The 23,015-nt window shown below is 47.5% G+C and overlaps 1 protein-coding gene across 9 annotated transcripts in view; it reads left to right on the forward strand.

The window, feature by feature from the left end:
- PARP16 (poly(ADP-ribose) polymerase family member 16) overlaps positions 1–23,015 on the forward strand; it is a 58,315-nt gene that overhangs the window by 23,084 nt on the left and 12,216 nt on the right. For 2 of the 9 annotated variants that reach the window (XM_032621519.1, XM_032621520.1), the window contains exons 3-8: positions 6,410–6,547; positions 8,840–9,046; positions 11,809–11,980; positions 13,398–13,539; positions 15,516–15,597; positions 16,212–16,947. In XM_032621519.1, coding sequence (XP_032477410.1) covers positions 6,410–6,547; positions 8,840–9,046; positions 11,809–11,980; positions 13,398–13,539; positions 15,516–15,597; positions 16,212–16,319 — 849 coding nt within the window. In that variant the 3' untranslated portion in view covers positions 16,320–16,947. Of the gene's footprint in view, positions 1–6,409; positions 6,548–8,839; positions 9,047–11,808; positions 11,981–13,397; positions 13,540–15,515; positions 16,948–23,015 lie in introns of those variants that run through there. The other 7 variants (XM_032621521.1, XM_032621523.1, XM_032621527.1 and 4 more) reach the window with 7 other exon arrangements.

Here is a 23,015-nt window from a genome sequence, read left to right on the forward strand (position 1 = left end):
AGAAAACAGCTGGAGCTGGGGGGGGGTGGTGGCTGGTCCCTTTGCTAGGCCAGGGGTCTCCAGTTCAACACAGTCCTTACTATTCTTTCCTGGATAACCCCTTACTCATTTTCATCACCTCTCTGGCCCTAGGGACATGTGAGCCCTGACCACCTTTTGGGACAGGCACTGTTTCCTTCTCTGCCTCCTCACCATGTTCTTTCCCACTGGGAATGCTCTCTCTCAGATTCCTTCCCCTCACTCCAGGCCCCACTCCCATCCTACTTGCTTTGAAAACCTTTCCCTTTGCCTGCCCCCCAGCCCCCAGAAATGCCTGCTTTCCTCCTGCACACTTTCTCCTCAAGCCAGTTGTTGATAAATGCCTTCCACTGTCACCAACTGTGGTTCATAACTCTTGTCTAGATGGAGGGTTTTCTGTCTTCTGCCCCTGCCCCATACTACACGTGACATACATCTTACTCTCTACTTTTGACAGGGCTTAAGCATACCCAGTAGCAGTCTTGGTTGTGTTATTCAGGTAACATACCTAAAGCTTCCCAAGTAGCCTCTTAAAGTCCTACTTGGATTGACTCTTTTGGGCTAAAATATTCAGTCTATTACTAAATTTCTCCATTGATTTGGTCGGAGAGCATCACAGAGAATGGACTCTGGAGTCAGGCCACCTGGCTTCATGTCTCTTCCTTGCCAATGAATAGCTGTGTGACCCTAGGCAAGGTACTTAACCTTTCTAAGCCTCAGTTTCCTCACTTGTATGTATGTATTTATGTTTTAAAATTAAAAAAAATTCTTTTATTGAGGTTTAGTTGATTTACAGTATTATATAGGTTTCAGGTGTATAACAGTGATTCACAGTTTTTAAAGGTTATACTCCATTTATAATTATTATAAAATATCGGCTATATTCCCTGCACTGTACAACATATCCTTGTAGCTTGTCTAGTTTGTACATAGTAGTTTGTACCTCCTAATCCCGTACCTCTCTCCTGCCCCTCCCCGCTTCCTTCTTCCCACTGATAACCACTAGTTCTTTATATCTGTGAGTCTGTTGCTGTTTTGTTATATTCACTAGTTTTATTTTTTAGATTCCACATATAAGTGATATCATTTGTCTTTCTCTGTTGGACTTACTGCACTTAGCATAATACCCTCCAAGTCCATCCATGTTGTTGCAAATGGCAAATTTTCATTCTTTCTTATGGCTGAGTAGTATTCCATAGTGTGCGTGTGTGCGTGTGTGTGTGTGTGTGTGTGTACACACACACAAACACCTATCTTATTTATCCATTCATCTGCTGATGGACACTTAGGTTGCTTCCATATCTTGGCTATTGTAAATAGAGCTGCTATGAACGTTGGGGCGCCTGTGTCTTCTCAAATTAGTGTTTTCTTTTTCTTCAGATATATACCGAGGAGTGGTAGGTGGGTAGGTAGGTAGATGGCCATTCTGACACGTGTGAGGTGATACCTCATTGTGGTTTTGATTTGCATGTCTCTGACGATCATCTTTAAGCTGGGCTGTTGTGAGGATAAAATGAGACGAGACATGCACAGCATTTAGCCCAGTGCCTGGCACGTGATAAGGCCTCAACAAATCGTAGCTATTACTGTCTCATTCTGAACTTCATGTCAGGTTGCAGGCTGGCCTCTGAGACTCCAGGATACGTAAGATGTGGTTGGCCCTCAGGAAGCATTTGTCTTAAGCGGATTTGAGATGGTCCCAGAGAGTCAAGGACCAACCTGGGATTCTGCACTGAGCACAAGGGGAGCACAGAGGTCATGGGGGGTCAGGGACAGGGCAGGTGACTCTAGGCTGGCTTTGAAGACTGAATGTCATGCTGGGCAGCTGCAGAAGCACAGGGGAGGAGAGACATAGGGCAGCTGAGGAACAACAAGGGAGGAGCAGGTGGGAAGTCTGTGGCAGAAGGTTCTCTTAGGCAGAGGCCAGCCCAGATTCTGAAGGGCCTTGTTAAGGGGAGGGTTGCTGGTTTTAGCAGATTAAAAAATATAGACCGAAATACAAATTTGAACTTCAGAGAAGCAACAAATTATTTTTTTAGCACAGGTATGCCCCAAATATTGCATGGGTTATATTATATTAAAAAAATATTGTTGTTTATCTGAAATTCAAATTTAACTGAGCAGATTGTATGTTATCTGGCTGCCTGGGAGGAGAGCTCGTACAGTTAACCTCCCTCGTTGCCATCCACGTCCCTGACTACACGCTGGCTGCCAGATAAAATAGTCTCTACCTGGTCCTCAGAAAGCCCTGCTCAAATACAGACAGGTTTGGTCACAAGAGGAAGAATCCTGTTAACTTTTTGTAGCAGATTGATTTTTCAGAGTAGCTTGAAAAGTGAAACAGGACATTAGGGAGGTCAGCTGAGGGGTTAAGAGTGGGGACAACGAGGGCAGCCCTGCAGGACACACAGGCAGCAGTGGGCAGGCAGCAGTGTGTCTGAGGGCCTTGAGCCCTGGAAGAGGCCTGGGCCCAGCTCAGAGTTGGGAGAGTTCTCTCCCACTTCCACAGACTGAACCCCTGAAAGGGGCCTGGGTTAACTGACAGTCCTTTTGTGAGGCCCCCTGTGCCTTGGTCTGGACTGTTGGCAAAGGCTGCGGCTCACAGGTGGGATTGGAGAGCAGTGATGGCAATGGTAATCCCAATGGGACAGAAGACTGCTCTGGCTCTGGCGTAACAGATGTGGACCAGGAGTAGAGAAGAGGGACAGGGAAGGCCGAGGTGTCCCTGAGGGTATGTCATTCGGAACGCATCTTCAGGTACCCTCAGTGGCTCCATGTTGCCTACAGAACAAAGGCCAGAGTCCCCAAGGGGGATACAAGGCCCTTCACTGGCTGATCTCAAGTCACCTCACTCCTGTTCCTCCTGGCGACTCCTCCCCCATACTCTAGGCTGCAGGCATACTGAACTATTTGCAGTTAATGATAACAATCATGGCAGTCCCACTAACTTAATACCTTCCTGTTGCTCTAAGTGCTGCACTCGTTTAACTTGGTTAACCTTCACTGGCATCCTGTGAAGTGGATCACATTGTCCCAATTATGTGTTTGAGGAAACTGAGACACAGGTTAACTCACCCAGGTCACACAGCTAGTAAGGGGTGTAAGAGCCCAGGTTTGGACCTGGGCCGCCCAGGAGGAGAGCTCGTACAGTTAACCTCCCTTGTTGCCATCCACATCCCTGACTACATGCTGCACTTCCGTGCTTCTGTGCCTTTGCCTGTCCAACCCGATCACACAGCACCTCCCCTTTGAAGACTTGCCTGACCACTCCCTTTTCTCAAAGCGCCTACCCAACAGGAGTCCCGCCTGGCCCCTTTTGTAGTTTGTATCCGTCTTTGTTATGACAGTCAGTGAATAGTTTTTAAGTCATAATTATTTACCTTTCTGCCTCCCTGCTGTGTAGGATCAACACTTGTGGAGCATCTACACATCCATGTTTTTATTTATTTATTTATTTATAACATCTTTATTGGAGTATAATTGCTTTACAGTAGTGTGTTAGTTTCTGCTTTATAACAAAGTGAATCAGGTATATATATGCATATATCCCCATATCTCCTCCCTCTTGCGTCTCCCTCCCACCCTCCCTATCCCACCCCTCTAGGTGGTCACAAAGCACCGAGCTGATCTCCCTGTGCCATGCAGCTGCTGCCCACTAGATAGCTATTTTACATTTGCTAGTGTATATATGTCCATGCCAGTCTCTCACTTCGTCCCAGCTTACCCTTCCTCCTTCCCTTATCCTCAAGTCCATTCTCTACGTCCGCGTCTTTATTCCTGTCCTGCCCCTAGGTTCTTTAGAACCATTTTTTTTTTTAGATTCCATATATATGTGTTATCATACGGTATTTGTTCTTCTCTTTCTGACTTACTTCACTCTGTATGACAGACTCTAGGTCCATCCACCTCACTACAAATAACTCAATTTCATTTCTTTTTATGGCTGAGTAATATTCCATTGTATATATGTGCCACATCTTTATCCATTCATCTGTCGCTGGACACTTAGGTTGCTTCCATGTCCTGGCTATTGTAAATAGAGCTGCAATGAACATTGTGGCACATGACTCTTTTTGAATTATGGTTTTCTCAGGGTATATGCCCAGTAGTGAGATTGCTGGGTCATATGGTAGTTCTATTTTTAGTTTTTTAAGGAACCTCCATACTGTTCTCCATAGTGGCTGTATCAATTTATATTCCTACCAACAGTGCAGGAGGGTTCCTTTTTCTCCACACCCTTTCCAGCATTTATTGTTTGTAGATTTTTTGATGATGGCCATTCTGACTGGTGTGAGGTGATACCTCATTGTAGTTTTGATTTGCATTTCTCTAATGATTAGTGATGTTGAGCATTCTTTCATGTGTTTGTTGGCTGTCTGTATATCTTCTTTGGAGAAATGTCTATTTCGTTCTTCTGCCCATTTTTCACATCCGTGTCTTTGTTTTTTTTTTTTTTTGTTGTTGTTGTTGTTTTCCGGTACGTGGGCCTCTCACTGTTGTGGCCTCTCCCGTTGCGGAGCACCGACTCCGGACGCGTAGGCTCAGCGGCCGTGGCTCACGGGCCCAGCCGCTCTGCGGCGCGTGGGATCTTCCCTGACCGGGGCGTGAACCCGTATCTCTTGCATCGGCAGGCGGACTCTCAACCACTGCGCCACCAGGGAAGCCCCATGTCTTTAAATTGGATCCTCACGGATGGCCTGCAAGGCATGTAGAGATAGTTTTTTCAGAAGCCTGAGGCTATTGATTGAATCTTTAGAAATAGAGACAGGAATAAAGCAGCCCTGAAAGGTTTCTGATTTTCAACTACAGGGTTAAGAAATAAACCCCCCCAAGGTTGGCAACAGTGAACTATCTAGAAACGGGGGAAAAAGCTACTGGTATTCATGAAGTACCAACTACATCCCTAGGAAAGGTATGTGTTGTCCGGGGAGAAATACAAAGAAGAACAGAAATGGACATACACTGTATAGACCAGACCCTGAGATTGTGTTACCTTCTTTAATCTTCCTGACAATCCACATGGCGATAGTGGGGTTCCCATGTTAGAGAGACTGAGGCCCAGCCAGGTCTAGCGCTTTGCCTAAGGAGCAGGGATTCAATCTGAGATATGTCTGCTCTTTTCTCTACATCCAGGAAACAGGAGAACTAGGAAAACACAAGACAGTCGTTGGTCTCCGCGAGTCCTGGCCATTCTGGGGAGAGAGTATTGGGGCTGAGTGCTTTAGGGTTTTGGAGGAGAGGGGATACCTGGGTTAGTAGAGGTGGGGAAGGGGCGCTCCAGGGGACTGAGTGAGCAAAGCTTGGAGGAGGTATGTTCACAGATGGCACCAGTCTGCAGTGGTGTTTTAAATGCCATGCTGGAGAGATCTGGCTTCTAGTCAGTTTTAATTTCTGAGCAAAAGCTACAGATACCTTGTAGCTCTCTGCTAGTCCAGGTCCACAGTCCCTTATCAGAAATCCTGGCACCAGATCTGTTTCAGAATTGATTCTGCGTGATTTTACAAAGGCAATATTGTCCACCTCAAGACAACTGTCACAGGCCACACCGGGTACCAGCCTAAATCAGAAGGCTCTGGGATGGATCACAGCTCACAGGAGGGCATTCCATTTCTGCAGAAGTCCTTGCTATAGTCCCCGTAGAGGTCCAGGAGCTAGTCTTGCCCCCGAGAGGGACAGTTCGGGTGTAAGGAGATGAGATTCATGTTGGGTGGCTGCAGGAACTGCACTGGTCTAATGAAGCCCCATGTTCCATGGAGGCTGGTCCCTCTAGTAAGAACAGCATAGACATAGCTGCCAGTGTCCTCACAAAAAGTCACCACACTCAGGGAAACCCAAAACCATGGATTCCCCACTCAGTTTCCTCCAGTCCAGATGCAGTTACTGTTCTGAGTCATCTTTACCAAAAGCAGCGTTGCCTGGTTCTGTATGTAGTTGCTATATTACCTTTGTCTGGTCTCCAGGGGAACAGGTTAACAGGAAATTAACTCATGCTGAAGGGAGAAGGCTTTGTAACCCTTTACCCACATGTGTATATACCATGTATTTGGTAACACCTCCAGCGGGGTGCATCCCATAATCAGGTATTAATAGTCCTGCAGCAAAATGCATCTCATCAGTAGTAACACAAAGTGGGATAATAAAGATTAAACGAACCTCACATCAGCTCAGGTTAGGTTTTGTACCAGTTGAGTTACAGATAACCTTCCAGTGTTCAGAACATTTGGAGTTGGGCAGTATTTGGAAAGGGATTGTAGACCTGTTGCATTTCCCTCTGAAGAAATTCCTTGGAACCTGAAAGAAGTGCAGGTCGCCTGCCTTACCACTAGAGGGCACCTGGGGTTACTATCATTTTGTCCAGGATCCTTGCTAACGGAGGTTTTCCTCACTTCAGCTTGCAGATGCCACTAAGTTACCCAACCTGAAAGAACTTCTCCAGTCCTCAGGAGACAAAGACACATGGGCCTGGAACCTGGTGAGCTGGATTTTATCCTCAAAGGTCCTGACAATCCACAGTGCAGGAAAGTCAGAGGTGAGACTTTGGTCTATAGGATCACAGATTCCTGGGCCTGGAGGGCTCTGGGACCTCTTTATGCACCAGCATGACCTGGGAAGCTTATTGAAAATGCAGATTCCTGGACCTTGTGTCCCCAGAAATTCTGATTCTGTGTCTAGAGTGGGGCCCAGGAACTTGTACACTGGCAGTACGAAGCTGTGTTCTCCCTCTTACCAGCGGGACCTTGAGCAGGTTACTGGGTGCATTTCAATACCTCAGTTTCCTCATCTGTAAAATGGGGATAATAATAGTATACTTCCATCAGGGAACTGGCTGTGAGAATTAAATGAATTTTCTCACTTAGAACAATGCCTAAGGGCACATGCTAGGGGCTCAGTAAAAGTTGGGTATCACAAGCACCCCAGGTATTTCTGACAAGGGTGGACCAAACATTCCAGCTGTCAGGAAGCAAAGAGGCAGAACCCGAAGTGGTAGAAATCCTCAGGCTCTGGGTTCAAATCCCACTCCCATCTATTATTGAGTCTTCTTTTCCCCATTTGTAAATTGAGAATATTAATAGTTACCACAGAAGGGAGCTATAATAGAATGTGTCTCACCCGCAGTACAGTCTCTGGCACAGGCCAGATATTCCATAATTTGGCTTCCCTTGCTTGGCTGTGATCTCGCGGGGACGGGCTGGGATGACAAGGATCAGGGTGTAGGGCAGGCACATCCCTGATCAGGTGTTCTTTCCTGTAAGCGGCAGCAGGAGTTTGTACTATTCCTCACTTAATCAGTTTTAATTTAAGAGCATTCAGTTTTATAAGTTCCTGCTAAAGACAGAAATCCTCCTTAAGTGGCATAGAATTTGACATCTCGTTTCTGGTGTCTAGGGACATCCTCCATCCATGTTGGATGGTAAGATAACATAAACAGCCCTGGAGTGGGAGTCAGGAGACCTGTATTCAGGTCGGGCTGGGCTGCTAACTCCTAGATGATCTCTGGGTTTCACTTTTGTCATCTGTTAAATTTAGATTTATTCATTCATTTACTCATTCCTCATAAGGGCATCAAGCGCCTACTGGAGTTGGGAGCTATTTGTAAAGTAGATAAGGCAGCTGCTCCTTGATTTTTGATTATAGTAGTGGAAATCCTCAGGCTCTGGGTTCAAATCCCATTCCATCTGCTAAGTTCCATTAAAATATGGAGTGTTGGGACCCAGGATTATCAACTTTTTATTGTGCCCAAGTAAGGATATTGTCTACCATGTATCATTTTATAAAAGGATATTTTAATACAAAAAAAAAGATGGCCCTGACTTCAGAATAAAGGACAGTTCTTCCAAAGAAGGGATCATGGCAACCTTACATCAATGGAAATATATCTGTTAAATTGCCCTTATTTTTGTCATGTAATCACAACCCAGAGAAAACTTTAACACAGACTGGCTTTGGTCTGTGACGTACTGTTTGGAAATCTTGGAAATGGTGTGGTCTCTGCCCTGAAGAGGATTATTACCCTTTAGGAAGGAGCTTACCCTTCTGTATCAGTTAACTTTCATTGCATAACAAACCATCCCCCAAATCTACTGGCTTAAAACAACACTGATTGCTTCTCGTGATTCTGTGGGTTGGCTGGGTGGTTCTTATTAATGGGGCCGGCTCGCCTGGGGCTGATCCAGGGTAGCCTCACTTGTGTGTGGGGGGCTTCAGCGGGGATGGCTGCTGTGGTTGGGGCCTTCCTCTACGAGGCTGTCATCCTACAGAAGGTCAGCAGGGCTTGTGAAGGGTTCCCAGCAGCAGACAAGGAAGGGCAAGCTCTTTTCAAGTCTCTGTTTGCCATATGTTTACCAAGGGAAGTGACATGGCCAAGCCCAGATTTAAGGGGTGGAGAAGTAGATTCCATCTCCTGATGAAATCTTGGTGGAATTCCACCTGCAAAGTCACATTGCAGAGGGGTGAGTGGACAGGGATGGGAGGAAAAAATTTTGTGGCCATTTCTGTATTTCACCATCACATCTTTCCACCTCCTAAGATTATTGTCAAGATGGAATGCAGGAAATAGATGTGAAAGTGTAATGAAAATTTGAAGTGATCTTTAGTTAGAAGGAGCAATTCATGCTTCTCAGGGAAAAATATTGTTAGAGGAAAGCAGCCTTGAGCTGTAAGCTCTGAGCTTGTTTATAAACTGATGTTTTTATTCCTGTGAAGCCAGTTCTTCTCATGAGCAGAGCCCACAGGCGTTAAGCCCAAGGCTTTAGGAGCCCATTCTGGCAGCACATTTAACCAACTTCCCAAATAAAACTTCAACCTCTTGCATGTTTTCAAGTTTGAAAAGATCCAAAAGCTGACTGGTGCCCCTCACACGCCTGTCCCCGTGCCGGACTTCCTGTTTGAAATTGAGTACTCCGACCCAGCCAACGCCAAATTTTATGAGACCAAAGGAGAACGAGACCTAATCTACGCCTTCCATGGGAGCCGCCTAGAAAACTTCCATTCCATCATCCACAATGGCCTGCACTGCCACCTGAACAAGGTGGGGCCCCAAGGCTGCTGACATGGGGGGAGCTGTGTGTCAGGGCTGGTAGGGGTGAGGGTGGGTAGGCTCACTAAGACCTTGCCACTCAAAGTGTGGTCTGCAGACCAGCAACAGCAGCATTGCTTGGGAGCCTGTGAAAAGGCAGAATCCTGGGCCCACCTGACCTTCTGAGTCAGAACCTGCCTTTTAACAGGATTTCCAGGTGACTCCTATACTGATTAATGTTTGAGAAGCATCGGTTTAAAGATGGTTCCCAGCCTTGGCTGCACACTTAGAATCACTTGGGGAGCTATTAAAAATCCCAATGCCTGGCCGCATCCCCGACCAATGTGGGGCCCGGGCACCAGTGTGCCTTCAGAGCTCACCAGGCGATCCCAGTGGGTGGCCAGCCCTCACTCCTCAGCGTGATCCCTGGACCAGTGGCATCCACATCACCTGGGAGCTTGTTGAACATGTGGAATCTCGGGCCCACCCCAGACTACCTGATCAGAAATCACAATTTAACAAACTCCCAGGTGATTCATATGCATGTTGAAGTTTGAGAAGCACCTGCCTAGGGGACCTGCCAACAGAGTCAGCCCTTGGGGAAACAGGAGAGGAGCTCCCTCCTTGAGCACCTTTCCTTCCTTTGTTAGGAGTGTCAACCACCCCTTCTTTGCCAGCACTTATTTTGTCCCTCAGTGAGGCGAAGGAGGAAGAATACAGACAGGAGCCAGAAAGACCACCTTTGCAGCTCTGCAATCCTGGGGAAGTTTACTTAACCTCTCAGAGCCCCGGTGTCCTCATCTGTAGAATAGGATTCCATTACCCACGTGCTGGTGCCCTGATAGGATTGAAACAGTTCATGTATGCAAAGGGCTCTTCCTGTACTTAGGTACCGAGGAAGCAGTGGCTGCTTTTACAGGCTGAGGGAGAGCGACTCTGGGGTGTCTGGAGGGCTGCAGCCTTTCCGCAGTTGTCCCAGCATCTGCCTTGTCTGGAGGACTGGCTCTGCGAGCTGTGGGCTCAGTCGTGGCTGATGCAGCCCCGAGGCTGGAGAGACTTTTCCAGCACTGCTACCGCTGATTAGCACAGTTGGGTTTTGCGAGGATGTTGGGCTTGTTTACAGCTGGCTCTCAGCTTATTATTATGGCCAGGCTACTGGAATCCAGGGGGCCTCTGCTTCACACCAGAGCCCACCTGGAGAAGTTGCCTGCAGATTCCAGTCTTGTAACCAAACCTTCACTTCAGTGCCTGAGGGAGTTTGCTACTTAGAAGCATCTCATCATAGTCCTTTGGTGAAGTGGATGCTCTTCTGGCTCCTCTGTCTGGGTTTTCAGTGAGGGGCTTGCTTGAGGGAGCCTACCTGCCAGTTGAAGCTCTGAGATTGTTTTTCTCGTAGGGATACCCCAAGTTTCCTGCTGTTGTGCTCTCCTGCTCATGGTTCTTGAGTCTAGGGAATGGTGTATACATGGCAGGCATAAGCAGAAATGGATGTGGGGTCAGATCAGAGGACATCTGTGTCCTTGGAGAAGGTCTGTGTTAACTTTTGAGACATGGGGACACTGTAACAAGGCCAAGGAAAGGCTTGTTTCATTTCCCCTACGCTTCCCTTAATCGGCTTAGAGTTGTGGAAGCCTGGTGCCACTGACTAGGATGTTTCTCAGTTAGCAAGTAGAGGACGTTCAGTGAGCTGTTTGAGGCCATTCATCATCTTAAGGTACTGACACTGTGGCCCAAGAATAGCATCTGGATTACAGCTCATGTCAAATTCCATCCACTGGTAGCAGTTACCTAGAATGTTGTGCTGAGAAGGATTCTGAGTCAGTATGAATGAGTGCCACGATTGATATTTTTATGTCGGCGTCACGGTTGATTATTGATGTCTACCATGGGCAAAGGGTGTGTTTGCTATGCCTGCTGTAGCCTCAGCTTGTAGGTGTTTCACCTGAGATCCTTCTCTTTCACCTGGCATGCTTCCTCGTGGAGGACACCCAATTAGCCTCACCACCAGGGACCTGCCTCCTAGAATTTTGGACATTTTCTTGGTCGACACCAACACAAAGAGCAAAACTTACCCTGCCTCTCATATAGGCCTGCCTCATTTGGTTACAGTTTCTGGTCTGAGAGATGCGTTTCTATTCCAAGTAATGACTCCGATTACTTCCCTTAGTCACTCAGGTGTTACCCCCTCCCTGTACATAAGGGCATGACTTTGCTTCTGCAAGCCTGTCAGTATAGCCAGGCTTAACACATTCATGTAGCAGGAATGACCGATACCCTACGACATCGGAACCTGTGACGGCATACCCACCCCTGTCTCGTGCCAGGTGTCCTGTGCAGTGCTCTATGTGCATCATCTCATTGACTCCTTGAGGAGACAGTGTTATCACCGCTTTGCAGATGTAGAAACTGAGACCCAGAGAGTTTATATAACTTGCTAGCTTGTTAGAGGGATAGGCAGGATTCAAACTTGGGTCCGTTTGACTCTTATCCCTGTGGTTTTCTTACTCAGCCTTAAGCACTGGAACTACTAGTTTGCCAGGTTAATTAGCCACACCCACAATCAGTTAAACTGTCGTCAGATAGGAACGTGTTTCGTAATAACCCTGTGACTGATGTCATAGGATTATTTGATCTTATGCCTTTTGCTGGGGGAAAAAAAGAGGCTTGAAGATTTGTGTTAACAACTCTGTTGAAGAAAGACCTGTGTCATCTTGCTGTGCCAACTCTGCATTCACCCAGCCCTGTTTCTTTTCTGTTGATCTCTGCCATTTCAGACATCCTTGTTCGGGGAAGGGACCTACCTCACCAGTGACTTGAGCCTGGCTCTCATTTACAGCCCCCATGGCCATGGGTGGCAGCGCAGCCTCCTGGGCCCCATCCTTAGCTGTGTGGCCGTGTGCGAGGTCATCGACCATCCAGACGTCAAGTGCCAAACGAAGAAGAAGGGTGAGTGAGCACTTGGCCCAGACCTGTGCTGCAGGCCTCTGGGTGTCAGGCTTTTGCCTTTGGCCCAGCTGCTGGGTGGAGCACCCATTGCATGCCAAGGGATGGGCTGGGTTAACAGTGTAGGACAGGGCCTGCCTTCAGGTAGTGAGCAGTCTCCTTACGGACTGAACGCACAGTGGAAAAGGTATCACTGACTACAAGGCAGTGGGTAGGGAGTGCCAGCTGAGGGTGCTGATGATGAGGCCCACAGTGGCAGCTCAGAGGAAGGGGCAATCATGGTGGGTCCAAGTGCTCAAGGAAAGCTTTGGGGTGGAGAAGATGAAAATGAGTGTGTGAGGCCAGAGCACAGTCTCACTGAAGGTAGAGACTGGATCTGATTCACTCTTGGGCACCTGGGGTCAGCAGGGAGTCTGGTACATACTTGACATTCAATAAACATTTGCTAAACTGAAGCTAAAGACTTGCGTCCACACGCTATTCCTCCAGGCTGCTCTGCTGTGTGCTGGAGCCCCCAGAGGATGTGAGGGGCACCTGAGGCCATGGGGGTGAATCCTGGGCTCTCTAGGGAGTGGATGAATACTGGGCCACCTCAGTCTGCTCTCCTGATATGTGCCTTAGATCTTTGCCCCGTGCCCCCTGCTGTTTTGCCCTCAAAGGCAGAAGTCATAGAACTGTCATTCTAGTCTCCAGAGCTGGCCTGTTGGTTCCACTGAGAAAAGGAGAATTGAGAAAACGTCTGTTCCTGGCCTCTAATGTAAAACAATTGGAATCCTGAGGAATGGGCCCAGGTCTGACGCCACTCTCCCAAACCAGACAGCACGAATATTCGCTTTTGTAATTCTTAGGAAGTCTGCAAACTGTGACATTAAACATTAGGACAAAACCTTGCAATGTCTGCTGTCACGAAGCTTTGACCTTTTGTGGGTTTTTTTGTTTTGGTTCTTTCTGGTAAAGCTTTTTCATGTTACTAAAAGGAAAGGTTTTGTTTTGTTTTTTTGAAACAAGTCTTGGTACAAAAGGTGGAAGATAAGTGTTCTAAGAAACTCGAATCCAGAACCATTAATTTAAAATGCTGTTAAAAAGTTTGTTTCAGATCAAGTCTTATTTCTAGTCCCATATTATTTTTTTGTTACGGCCATCAATCTGCTTCTTCCCTCTGCTTTCCCAACTCAGTTTTTTTTTTTTCCCCCTCTTGTATCCCTTTTAGTTTCCTATTCCTTTTCCTCCTTCCGGTTGTCTGCTTGTCGGACTCTCCTATTTTTAAGTCCTGCTTCACGTACACACACAGCCCATTCCTCTGCCTCTCGGGGCTTCTCCACCCTCAGGACCAGGGTGCTTGACCCATTTCTTTTCATAGTTTGCTTCTGTTATTATTGTATCTTCCCCCTGTAAAGTTGTGCTTTATCTCCTTATTTAGATTCCAGGGAGATAGATCGCAGGAGAGCGAGGATCAAGCACAGTGAAGGGGGAGACATCCCTCCAAAGTACTTTGTGGTCACCAATAACCAGCTCCTGCGAGTGAAGTACCTGCTGGTGTACTCACAGAAGCAGCCCAAGAGGTGAGAAGGATGGTCCCTGCGTGAGGTCCAGGAGAACAACTAAAGGCTGCATTCATAGTATTGGGTTCTTAGTTATCCGCAGCTCCTCTCCCCCAGCCTTACACCTCAGCTATCTCTGCTTTATGTAAGGGGTAAGAAGTGAGGAATACAGGTCGAATAGAATCTGGTCCTGGCCCTAAGGGACTGTATATTCTAGTGAAGAAGAGCTTTGTTAACATAAATAACTTGAGGGACTGAAGCCAAACTGTGAAGCCCCTTTGCCACTTGGGCTCCTGATCACAGTCTGAAACCCACTCACTGGCTTGCGATGAGAGGCAGGGTGGTGCCAGGATCTGGCTGGGATTATGTGCTGTCCCGCTTGGTCACTTCCCAAGGTGGCTGTCGAACCACTACCTGCTCCTCTCTGGACCTGAGATGCTTCATCTTTATCTCTAAAATGAGCGTGTTGAATCCAACAGCAGATGAGGCCTTCCAGCTCCTAAGAACCTGAGAGTGGTGGATTCCTCATGCCGTCTCAGCATTGTGTTTTCGAGGGTATGGCAGGGCTCTCCAGGGTTGCGGGTCACTTTGAGATTTTGTCACATTGTTGGGGGTCCGTGGTAGAGTTTCTCATGGGGATGAGCAGCAGGTGAACAGGCAGGACAGGGAAAGGGTTATTGTTAATACTCTTGACTCCTACTTGTACACACCAGTGGATTCTATGCTTCAGAATGCAGTATCTAGTAAAATCCTCCCTCCTTAAAGCTGGGAAATACGTACCGGGTTCCTAAGTTTGGGGGACATTATCCTTTGGTTTAAAATCATCCGGCTTTTTCAAGTTGAAAATTCCATTCCTTTCCCACTTCTTCCTGGAGTGTCTCTCTAGTGCATACTTGGATGGTTTAGATCATCTCCCACCAGGCAAAAGAGGATTTCCCCTGCTCAGAATAATACTTGTGCATGTCTGAAAGTGAAAAGACTTTTGCTGAATACCCTGCCACCTGCTGTCATCTGGTCAGACACCCTTAGTGAGGTCATCCTTCTAGATACCAAAGTCTTGCTTAGGAAAAGACAGGTTATAAAAGGTATAAGAGGAGCTATAAAAGAAAAGATCAGGATGAGCTCATTGCATAGCTGTCTTTGTACATCTAGAAAAGATCTTCGTGGTGTTGGTCAGCGACAGACGTGTTAACAGTAATTTGTCCACGTGCCCCAGTGAGGCCCACCAACCACCTTTATACTCTTCTACTTGGTTCCCATGGTGACTCAAGTTCCCTCTTCATTTAATAGAATTCTACTTTTCATCTAAATCTGCCCGTATCTCTGTTCTTTCTGGTTTCTTTAGCCCAGCTGTGAGCATGATTTAGTTTTTAGCTGCTTAATTTTACTCATTCTATTATTCCTACCAATGAAGGGAAAGAACTTTTGGAATAGGTAACCAGGTTGAGAAATTCTGGGGAAAGGCGTGTCAGCGCCAGGGCAAATAGCCCCAGATTTTTTTTTTTTTAATTAATTAATTATTAATTTATTTTTGGCTGCATCGGGTCTTTGTTGCTGTGCGCGGCTTTCTCTAGTTGCGGCGAGCAGGGGCTACTCTTCACTGTGGTGCGCGGGCTTCTCATTGTGGTGGCTTCTCTTGTTGCAGAGTTCGGGCTCTAGGCACGCGGGCTTCAGTAGTTGTGGCTCACGGGTTCCAGAGCGCAGGCTCAGTAGTTGTGGCCCACAGGCTTAGTTGCTCCGCGGCATGTGGGATCTTCCCGGACTAGGGCTTGAACCCGTGTCCCCTGCATTGGCAGGTGGATTCTTAACCACTGCGCCACCAGGGAAGCCCAGCCCCAGATTCTTTGAGCAAAGGAGTACGCACAAAGCTTCTTTTCATGGCTCATTCAGAGGATGAAATCGATCATTTCATCTTCTTTGAGCCAGAAGTTGTTGCATACACTTTTAAAAAATGTTTTTCTCTTTGTTCCAACATCAACTCTTTTTTCCCCCTGAAGCAGGGCTTCAAGCCAGCTCTCCTGGGTTTCCAGCCATTGGTTCACGGTCATGATATCCCTGTATCTGCTGCTGCTGCTCATAGTGAGTGTCATCAACTCCTCAGCTTTCCAACACTTTTGGAATCGCGTGAAGAGATGATCTTTCTGGGCCTGGTGTGGGGACCACCGCAACCACGTGCCTTATGATAACTTGTTCTGTCCCTCCCGGGCCTCACATCCAGCTAGGTCAAGCCTGGGGGCCAGTTGGGGACCACAGGACAATTTTTATATGCCATAAATGTATCAATTGCCTTTGATGATGCTCTCAGCCACACTCTAGTCAACGGAGGCTACTGGCCCCTCACTCTTAGGTTTTGGGGGAGATTTCCTGTCTGCGCCTTCCTAAATAGTCTTAGGGAGTTGTCTTTTTTGCCAGGGCCAAAGGAGAAAGTCCTGCTGCATTTAAAAACAAAGTGTCCAGGCTGTCAGTGGGGTGTTTACAATTGCTTCTGGCGGACGTTGGCCCTTCTCTAACGCCTTCTGGAAGGCGGAAATGTGTAGTGGGGACTATAAATCACTAGGCGGTTGCCTTGTTTTGACTTGAGATACCCGAGAGGAACAGTCATGTTTCCCATAAAAATCGGTGGGATTGTTTTGAATTCCATCAGCCTTTGTATGTGAGTGCAAAACACTTTCACAGTTTTCTCACATTAACAGACAGCCTTCTGCTACAGCTGTAACCCCTCTGCCCCAACCATGGATGAGAAAGGAAGGAGTCAGAGAACCGATAGAAAACAAAGAGGAAATCAAGTCATCTTTTTCTAAAAATTACCAACTGCTGATTACAGCTGAAATGGAACCAAATGTTTGTTTTCTGATTTTTTTTTTTAAAGTAGCTGTTTGACAAATTAGTCTTTGTGAGCTGAGTAAAAGGGGAAATTTCTAAACCTAGAGCACCATTTGGCCAGTGTCCACAGCCTCTTTCCTGGCTGTGTTTTAGAGAGAAGAATTTGAGCTGCAGGCCTGCCTCCTGCTCTCCTTCTCACAAACCTGCCTTGATTGTGGTCTGTTAGCCACAGGTGCCACACTGCAGGCCTTCTGTGGGCAGCTGGCCTCTGAGATAGAGGCCTGCCTTGGTGCGCCACAGATGTGTGTGGGCTGAGCCTCCCTCACAGGGCCCGCAAGTCTCTGGGACTCAGCCTGGGCTTTAAATGTTCAGGAAAAGCCTCAGGCTGCTCAGAGAGCCCTGGTTCTACCTGCTGTATTCTCTGCCCCTCCTTCCTGCCCCGTGTCAGCTGTCACGGAGCCCTATCTGATTTAGGGGGGAGATTTCTGTAAAGAATGTGGAAATTCACTTTTCTATAATTTGTGAGGTTGTGAAAAAGCCACTATCGTGGTTTTAACATTGAATATTGGAGCATTTCAGAGATAATAAAGGTATTTTCCTAATTTCCAAGTTGCCTTTGTGACTGCTTTCAGCCTCAGCACGAGGCTGCTGTGTGTTCATTGTTGGGAAAAATTTTATCCGTCCTTGTTCGAGGTGGTCGTTTGCTGGAGAGTATATATCTCCAGGATATCTGTAGGCATTGGATTTATAGTTATTGATTTAGCAAATATGAGATCCTACTGTGTGCCAGGGACTAGAAGTAGGAGCAGAATCAGGTCAGACTGCCCCTGCCCTCACAGAGCTGACAGTCTAGCAAGGTAGGCAGATGGACAAACATTCTCAGGAGTGAAGTTGGCATTATACGGTATCATAAAGGAGTTCTGGAAGCTACTTGGCAAGGAATCTTAACATGGTCTGGGGTCAGGAAATATGGAGGTGACACCCTGGAACCTACAAGGCACCTTACGTGTACTGATTTCTTGAATCCTCACAACAGATAAGAAAGTGAAGGCCCAGAGAGTTGAATAGGTTGCCCAAGGTTACACGGCTGGGAAGTGGCAGAGCTGGGGGTTGAACCCGGCTCAGTGTCAGTCTCGTAAGCATCACGCTCTTCAGCCCCACTGGGCTCCCAGGAAAGGTGACGTTCAACTGAAACCTGAAAGAGACGTTGGTGTCAGGCTAAGAGGTGGAGGAAAAGCGTTTCAGGCAGTGCGAACAGCGCAAAGACCTAGAGTTCTTTCTGGAGAAGGTGAAAGCAGGAGGGTCCTGCGGGAAGAGGCTGTGGTGAGAAATGAGGCTGGAAAGGTGGGCAGGGAACAGATCATGAAAGACCTTAAAAGCGGCGGGCTGGGGAGAGCCATTAGATTTTAACCAAGGAAGTGATATCAGATTTGGTTTGCAGAAAAATCGCTCTGGCTGGTGGTTGGAGAATGGATTTAGGATTATTTTGGGGATTAAAAGAACTGACGGTTACAGTAGCTCAGCACAGAGCAAGTAGCTGATTTGTTTAAGCTGCTATTATTATTATCGTTATTATTTGTTTTTAACGGCTCAGCAGAGGAGATAAGCATGCAAAGGAGACAAAGCAGTAATGCCCAGGGACCCTGGAACGGTGAAGTGTCACAGAAGCAAAACACGAAGGCTTGGTGAGCACTGTCAAATGCTGCCAAGCAATCGAGCTTATACCTGAGAAGTTCTATTGGATTTACTGAGTTGGAGATCATGGGTGAACTTGGCCGGAGCAGTTTCCATAGAGTTCAGCATAGGGGATGTGAACAAAGTCCGACTGCACAGATGTGAAATGTGCACAGTTTCCAGGTGTTCTCAGGCAATATTTATTTAAAACCTAATCCCCTTTTTCTGAGTTTTCTGTCCCCTCCCACGCCCAACCCCCCCCTCAAAAAAGAGGTTGTATAATACCTGATATGACTGTGAGGCAGGCACTGGGCTTACAATGGGGACATGAGGATGGATGAAGAACGGTCCTGTCCTCCAGGAACTTCCAAGCCAGTGGGCTCCATGGGACAGGTACATTTTGATATGAGGGAAAGAAATTCCTGGAGCCTAGAGGGTTGGAATGGACAGGAGGGAAGACTAGGACAGGGCCACATTATGACTTTCATGAGTCCTGGGCACTTTTGCCTTCATGGGCCCCTTCCTCTAAAAAAAAAAAAAAAATCTAAAATTATACTGTAGGGGGCTTCCCTGGTGGCACAGTGGTTAAGAATCCGCCAGCCAATGCAGGGGACACGGGTTCGAGCCCTGGTTCGGGAAGATCCCACGTGCCGCAGAGCAACTAAGCCCGTGCGCCACAACCACTGAAGCCCGTGTGCCTAGAGCCCATGCTCTGCAACAAGAGAAGCCACTGCAATGAGAATCCCGTGCACCGCAACAAAGAGTAGCCCCCGCTTGCCGCAACTAGAGAAAGCCTGCGCGCAGCAACGAAGACCCAAAAATAAGTAAATAAAATACATAAATTAAAATAAATAAAATTATACCGTAGGACTGGGTTGGTATAAAGATGAATGTATTACTCTTATGTACTAAAATGTTTTCTACCACTTAAAAGCTCATTTTCCCCTTCTAATTTTATTTTATTTTTTAAAATTTTATTTATTTTTGGCTGCGTTGGGTCTTTGTTGTGTGTGTGGTCTTTCTCTAGTTGTGGCAAGGGGGGCTACTCTTCGTTGCTGTGTGTGGGCTTCTCATTGCAGTGGCTTCTCTAGGCACGGGCTGTAGGCACACGGGCTTCAGTAGTTGTGGCTTGCAGGCTCTAGAGCGCAGGCTCAGTAGTTGTGGTGCGTTGGGCTTAGTTGTTCTGCAGCATGTGGGATCTTCCCTGACCAGGGATTGAACCCGTGTCCCCTGCACTGGCGGGTGGATATTTAACCACTGCGCTACCAGGAAGGTCCCCTGCTTCTAATTTTAAAGGGAATTAAATCCTTTCCGTAACGGGGACTCTAGGCCCTGTGCCTACCATGAGTAGTGGACTAGGGTCATGGGGGTTAGTGTGAGATCCTTGGGTACCTGGGAATGGAGAGGCAGGAAGGAGACAAACCCTGAAGACTCAGTGCTATTTAGCACCGACCTCACATCTAAGGCAGACCCCCTAGGCCAACCAGCTCAGGAAAGGGCAAAACTGGGTTCTGCGGGTTGAGAGCTCTGGGGGCTCATGCTGCAAACACTTTCAGGGAGGAGGAAGCACCAGTCTCCTTGCTGACAAACCCGCTATGGGCCAAGAGCTTCCCCAGGTGGCTGATGGCAGACGAGGCCAGATGGTGGTTCAGCTGGAGCCACCTCACATCAGAACCCCAGCTGCCTTGGTCTTGTCAAAGCAACCTCATCAGCCTTCTGTCACTGATGCCACTGTCAGGGGGAACAGTTTTGGGAGGTGGCAAATGGACCTCTCATAGGCTAGGTCCCTGCTTCTGAGAAGAGCTAAGAATCTCCAGTGAGCTGTCAGTTTCCACCACAAAAGGAAGGATTTTACTCTGTAGGCTTTGGATTAGTGTATATGTGTATGTGAGAGAGATGTGGAGTAGGGATGTGGTTCACTATTGTTTCTTTTCATTTTGTTAAACACTGATTGTCTGCAGAACCAGTAGTGGGGGGGGGGTTGTGATTTTAAAAGCCCAATTCAGATATTTTTCTTTAGAACATGGCCCCATGCATCTGAGCCCATTCCTGCTGCTAAGCCCAGGAGGTTTGTACTGGCTTGGAATCAGCCATACTCACCCTCCCCGTTGCCATGGTGATTCTTAGTAGGGAGTGGGGCAGGAGCTGGATTCAGCTCCCCAGAAAAAAACCAGGACCACACCCCTCCCTAAGCCCCTTCCATAGCCCTCCACTCTCCTCCTCTCCACCCTGCCCCACCTCGTGAGTTTTCCATCTCTTGGCCTTTGTTTGTTTTGGCTTTTGTCAGTCTCTTTCCTCTGGACGAGTTACTGTTTGTTTCCAAACTGTCTGGGGCTGTGCACCGTGCAGACAGTGTCCTGGGCCGCCTCTAGCCCTGATCTGGTTAGAATAAGACCCTCTCCTTTGTGTGAATCTCCAGCCTGACATTTGGAGCATCCAAAATAAATCGTGACATTCTGAAGCGAGATGGAAACCACCATTTCCACCCACTCCTGCTGGCACTCTTACCACCTGGATAGAGTTTTTAGAAAATTTCCAGTATTCACTGTAGTGCCCACATAGTGTAGCCCTGAGAAGGAGAAGCAGCATTTACTGAATACCTACTCTATACCAGCCACTGGGCTAGACTTTGCTTGTGTTAAAAATCTGGTGGTGAAGGTGATGTTTCCTGCACTAAAATTTAACTGCAAGCTGCTTGAGGTCAGGGTCTAGGTCATCTTTGTAAACCCAAGTATCTAAGACATGGTGGAAGTTCAAGAAAAGTTTGTTGACTGAATAAATGGAGGAAAGGATACAAGAAACTTCTTTGCCATAGTAGAGGGTAATGTCAGCAAAGGTGACTGAAGACAGACGAGAAAAAATTCACTGGCAAGCCAATGCGGATGGGTGAGGGTTTCAGAGAATTTTGTGGACATTTATTGCTTGATTTCAGGGAGTCCCATTTGCTCTCTGTCACCAAAAGTACCTTTTGGGAGTAGAGTGGGGTGGGCAGAACAGAGTCTTTTAAGTTTCATTTGAAAGGCTCAGACTTAAAATGCAAATCGTCCTGAGAGATTAAACTGTTGATTTGATGCTTATTCATACACACGTGTAAAGGACTGATGAGGAAGCCTTTCTTTTTTATAAATTTATTTATTTATTTAGGCTGTGTTGGGTCTTCATTTCTGTGTGAGGGCTTTCTCTAGTTGCGGCGAGTGGGGGCCACTCTTCATCGCGGTGCATGGGCCTCTCATTGTCGTGGCCTCTCGTGTTGCAGAACACAAGCTCCAGACGCGCAGGCTCAGTAGCTGTGGCTCACGGGTCCAGTTGCTCCGCGGCATGTGGGATCCTCCCAGACCAGGGCTTGAACCCATGTCCCCTACATTGGTAGGCAGATTCTCAACCACTGCGCCACTAGGGAAGCCCAGGAATCCTTTCTTAAGAACAGGTTTTAGTAAGACTTGTGGAGCTGGGGGTGGTGGAGGGGGTGGGGGAGAGGTGAGAGAGGAAGAAATCACCGGAGATTCAAGGGTGAGAGGAGCTTTGACCATGTGAGGAGGTAGGCAGAGAGGGCTGGGGCCTCTGGAGTCAGAGTTTGCTTGATACCCGATACCCCTTTGGCTCAGTGAAATAAGCTTGCGGTGCTGACAGGCCCTTCCAGCCCTGGCAACACTGGTCACTTCAGTCAAACTGCCTGCTAGTGGGACAAGAAGGAGACAAGGCCAGTCTGAATTCCTGGGAAGTATGGATTGCAGACCAGTTGAAAGGTGTAGTTTTTTTTTTTTTTTACTGTTCTTAAGCAAGTCCAGGCTATCCCAAATGGGTCCATAACACATTGTCTATCAGAGGTGTCTAGGGATTTAAAACTAGCACATCAATAATATTTTTAGAGGGCTTGAAGGTGCTTGAAAAGCATTTGTCATCTTAGTTTTTGACCCACTGATTTCCGTTGTTTGACATCTGTTGTTCTTGTCCCCTGTGGTCCGTATCACTCTCCTGGTACCTACCGCAGCTTCTCTGTGGGGAACCAACCTCTTTTCACTCTCACTGGATCTTGGTAAAGCTGACTGCCCCTCTCACCCACACACTCTAGGGGTGGACCAGTGGCTGAGGCCCTAGCCAGTCAGCAAGTTGCACCCCCCTACTTCCGCCTCAGTGATTGGTTCAGACATGGGCATGTGACTCAGTCAGAGTCCACAGGAGGTTTGTTTTCGGGGGATGCTGGGAAAGAGACTTGCCTTCCTCCTGATGCCGTCTTGCTGCCTTGTGAAGCTTCAGACTGACGCCAACACCGTGGAAAGTAGAGCCAAGAGAGGAAGAGGAAAAGAGTCATGATGATGATGTTTGAGTACTGAATGCAGTCATGCCTAAAGCTAGGCCTTTCACTTAAGTGACCAATGAATTCTGCTTTTTAACAGAATTTAAATTGGATCTTGGGAATAAAAGGAGGGGGGAGTCCATAACTTATACCCATTATCATCCCCAGTGCTCCATTGTTTTTGGTGTAAACCTTTTATTGAATACAGAAAGATGTGGTTTTCAGATGTGTGAGTCAGGATTGATGAATTTTTTTTTTTTTTTTTTTTTTTTTTTTGCTGTACGCGGGCCTCTCACTGTTGTGGCCTCTCCCGTTGCGGAGCACAGGCTCCGGACGCGCAGGCTCAGTGGCCATGGCTCATGGGCCCAGCCGCTCCGCGGCACATGGGATCTTCCCGGACTGGGGCACGAACCCGTGTCCCTTGCATTGGCAGGCGGACTCTCAACCACTGCGCCACCAGAGAAGCCCAGGATTGATGAATTTTGACTGTCCTCACCCCTGGACTCTACCCACAAGGCATTCAAACCTGTGCAAAATGAGAATTGGGCAAATCACACAAAAAAACACCATGTTCTGGGTTATTCTGCAGCCTGAGCATCAAGGTGCTTCCTTGGGTCACTTGGACTCCTCCAGAAAGTCTTCTGGCCTAGGGAGCCCCAGAGCACTCTGAGGTCCGTGAGCAGCAGTAGGTAGATGTGACCAG

Source organism: Phocoena sinus, chromosome 2 (genome assembly GCF_008692025.1).
Source record: "Phocoena sinus isolate mPhoSin1 chromosome 2, mPhoSin1.pri, whole genome shotgun sequence".
In the NCBI taxonomy this organism is placed as follows: Eukaryota; Metazoa; Chordata; class Mammalia; order Artiodactyla; family Phocoenidae; genus Phocoena; species Phocoena sinus.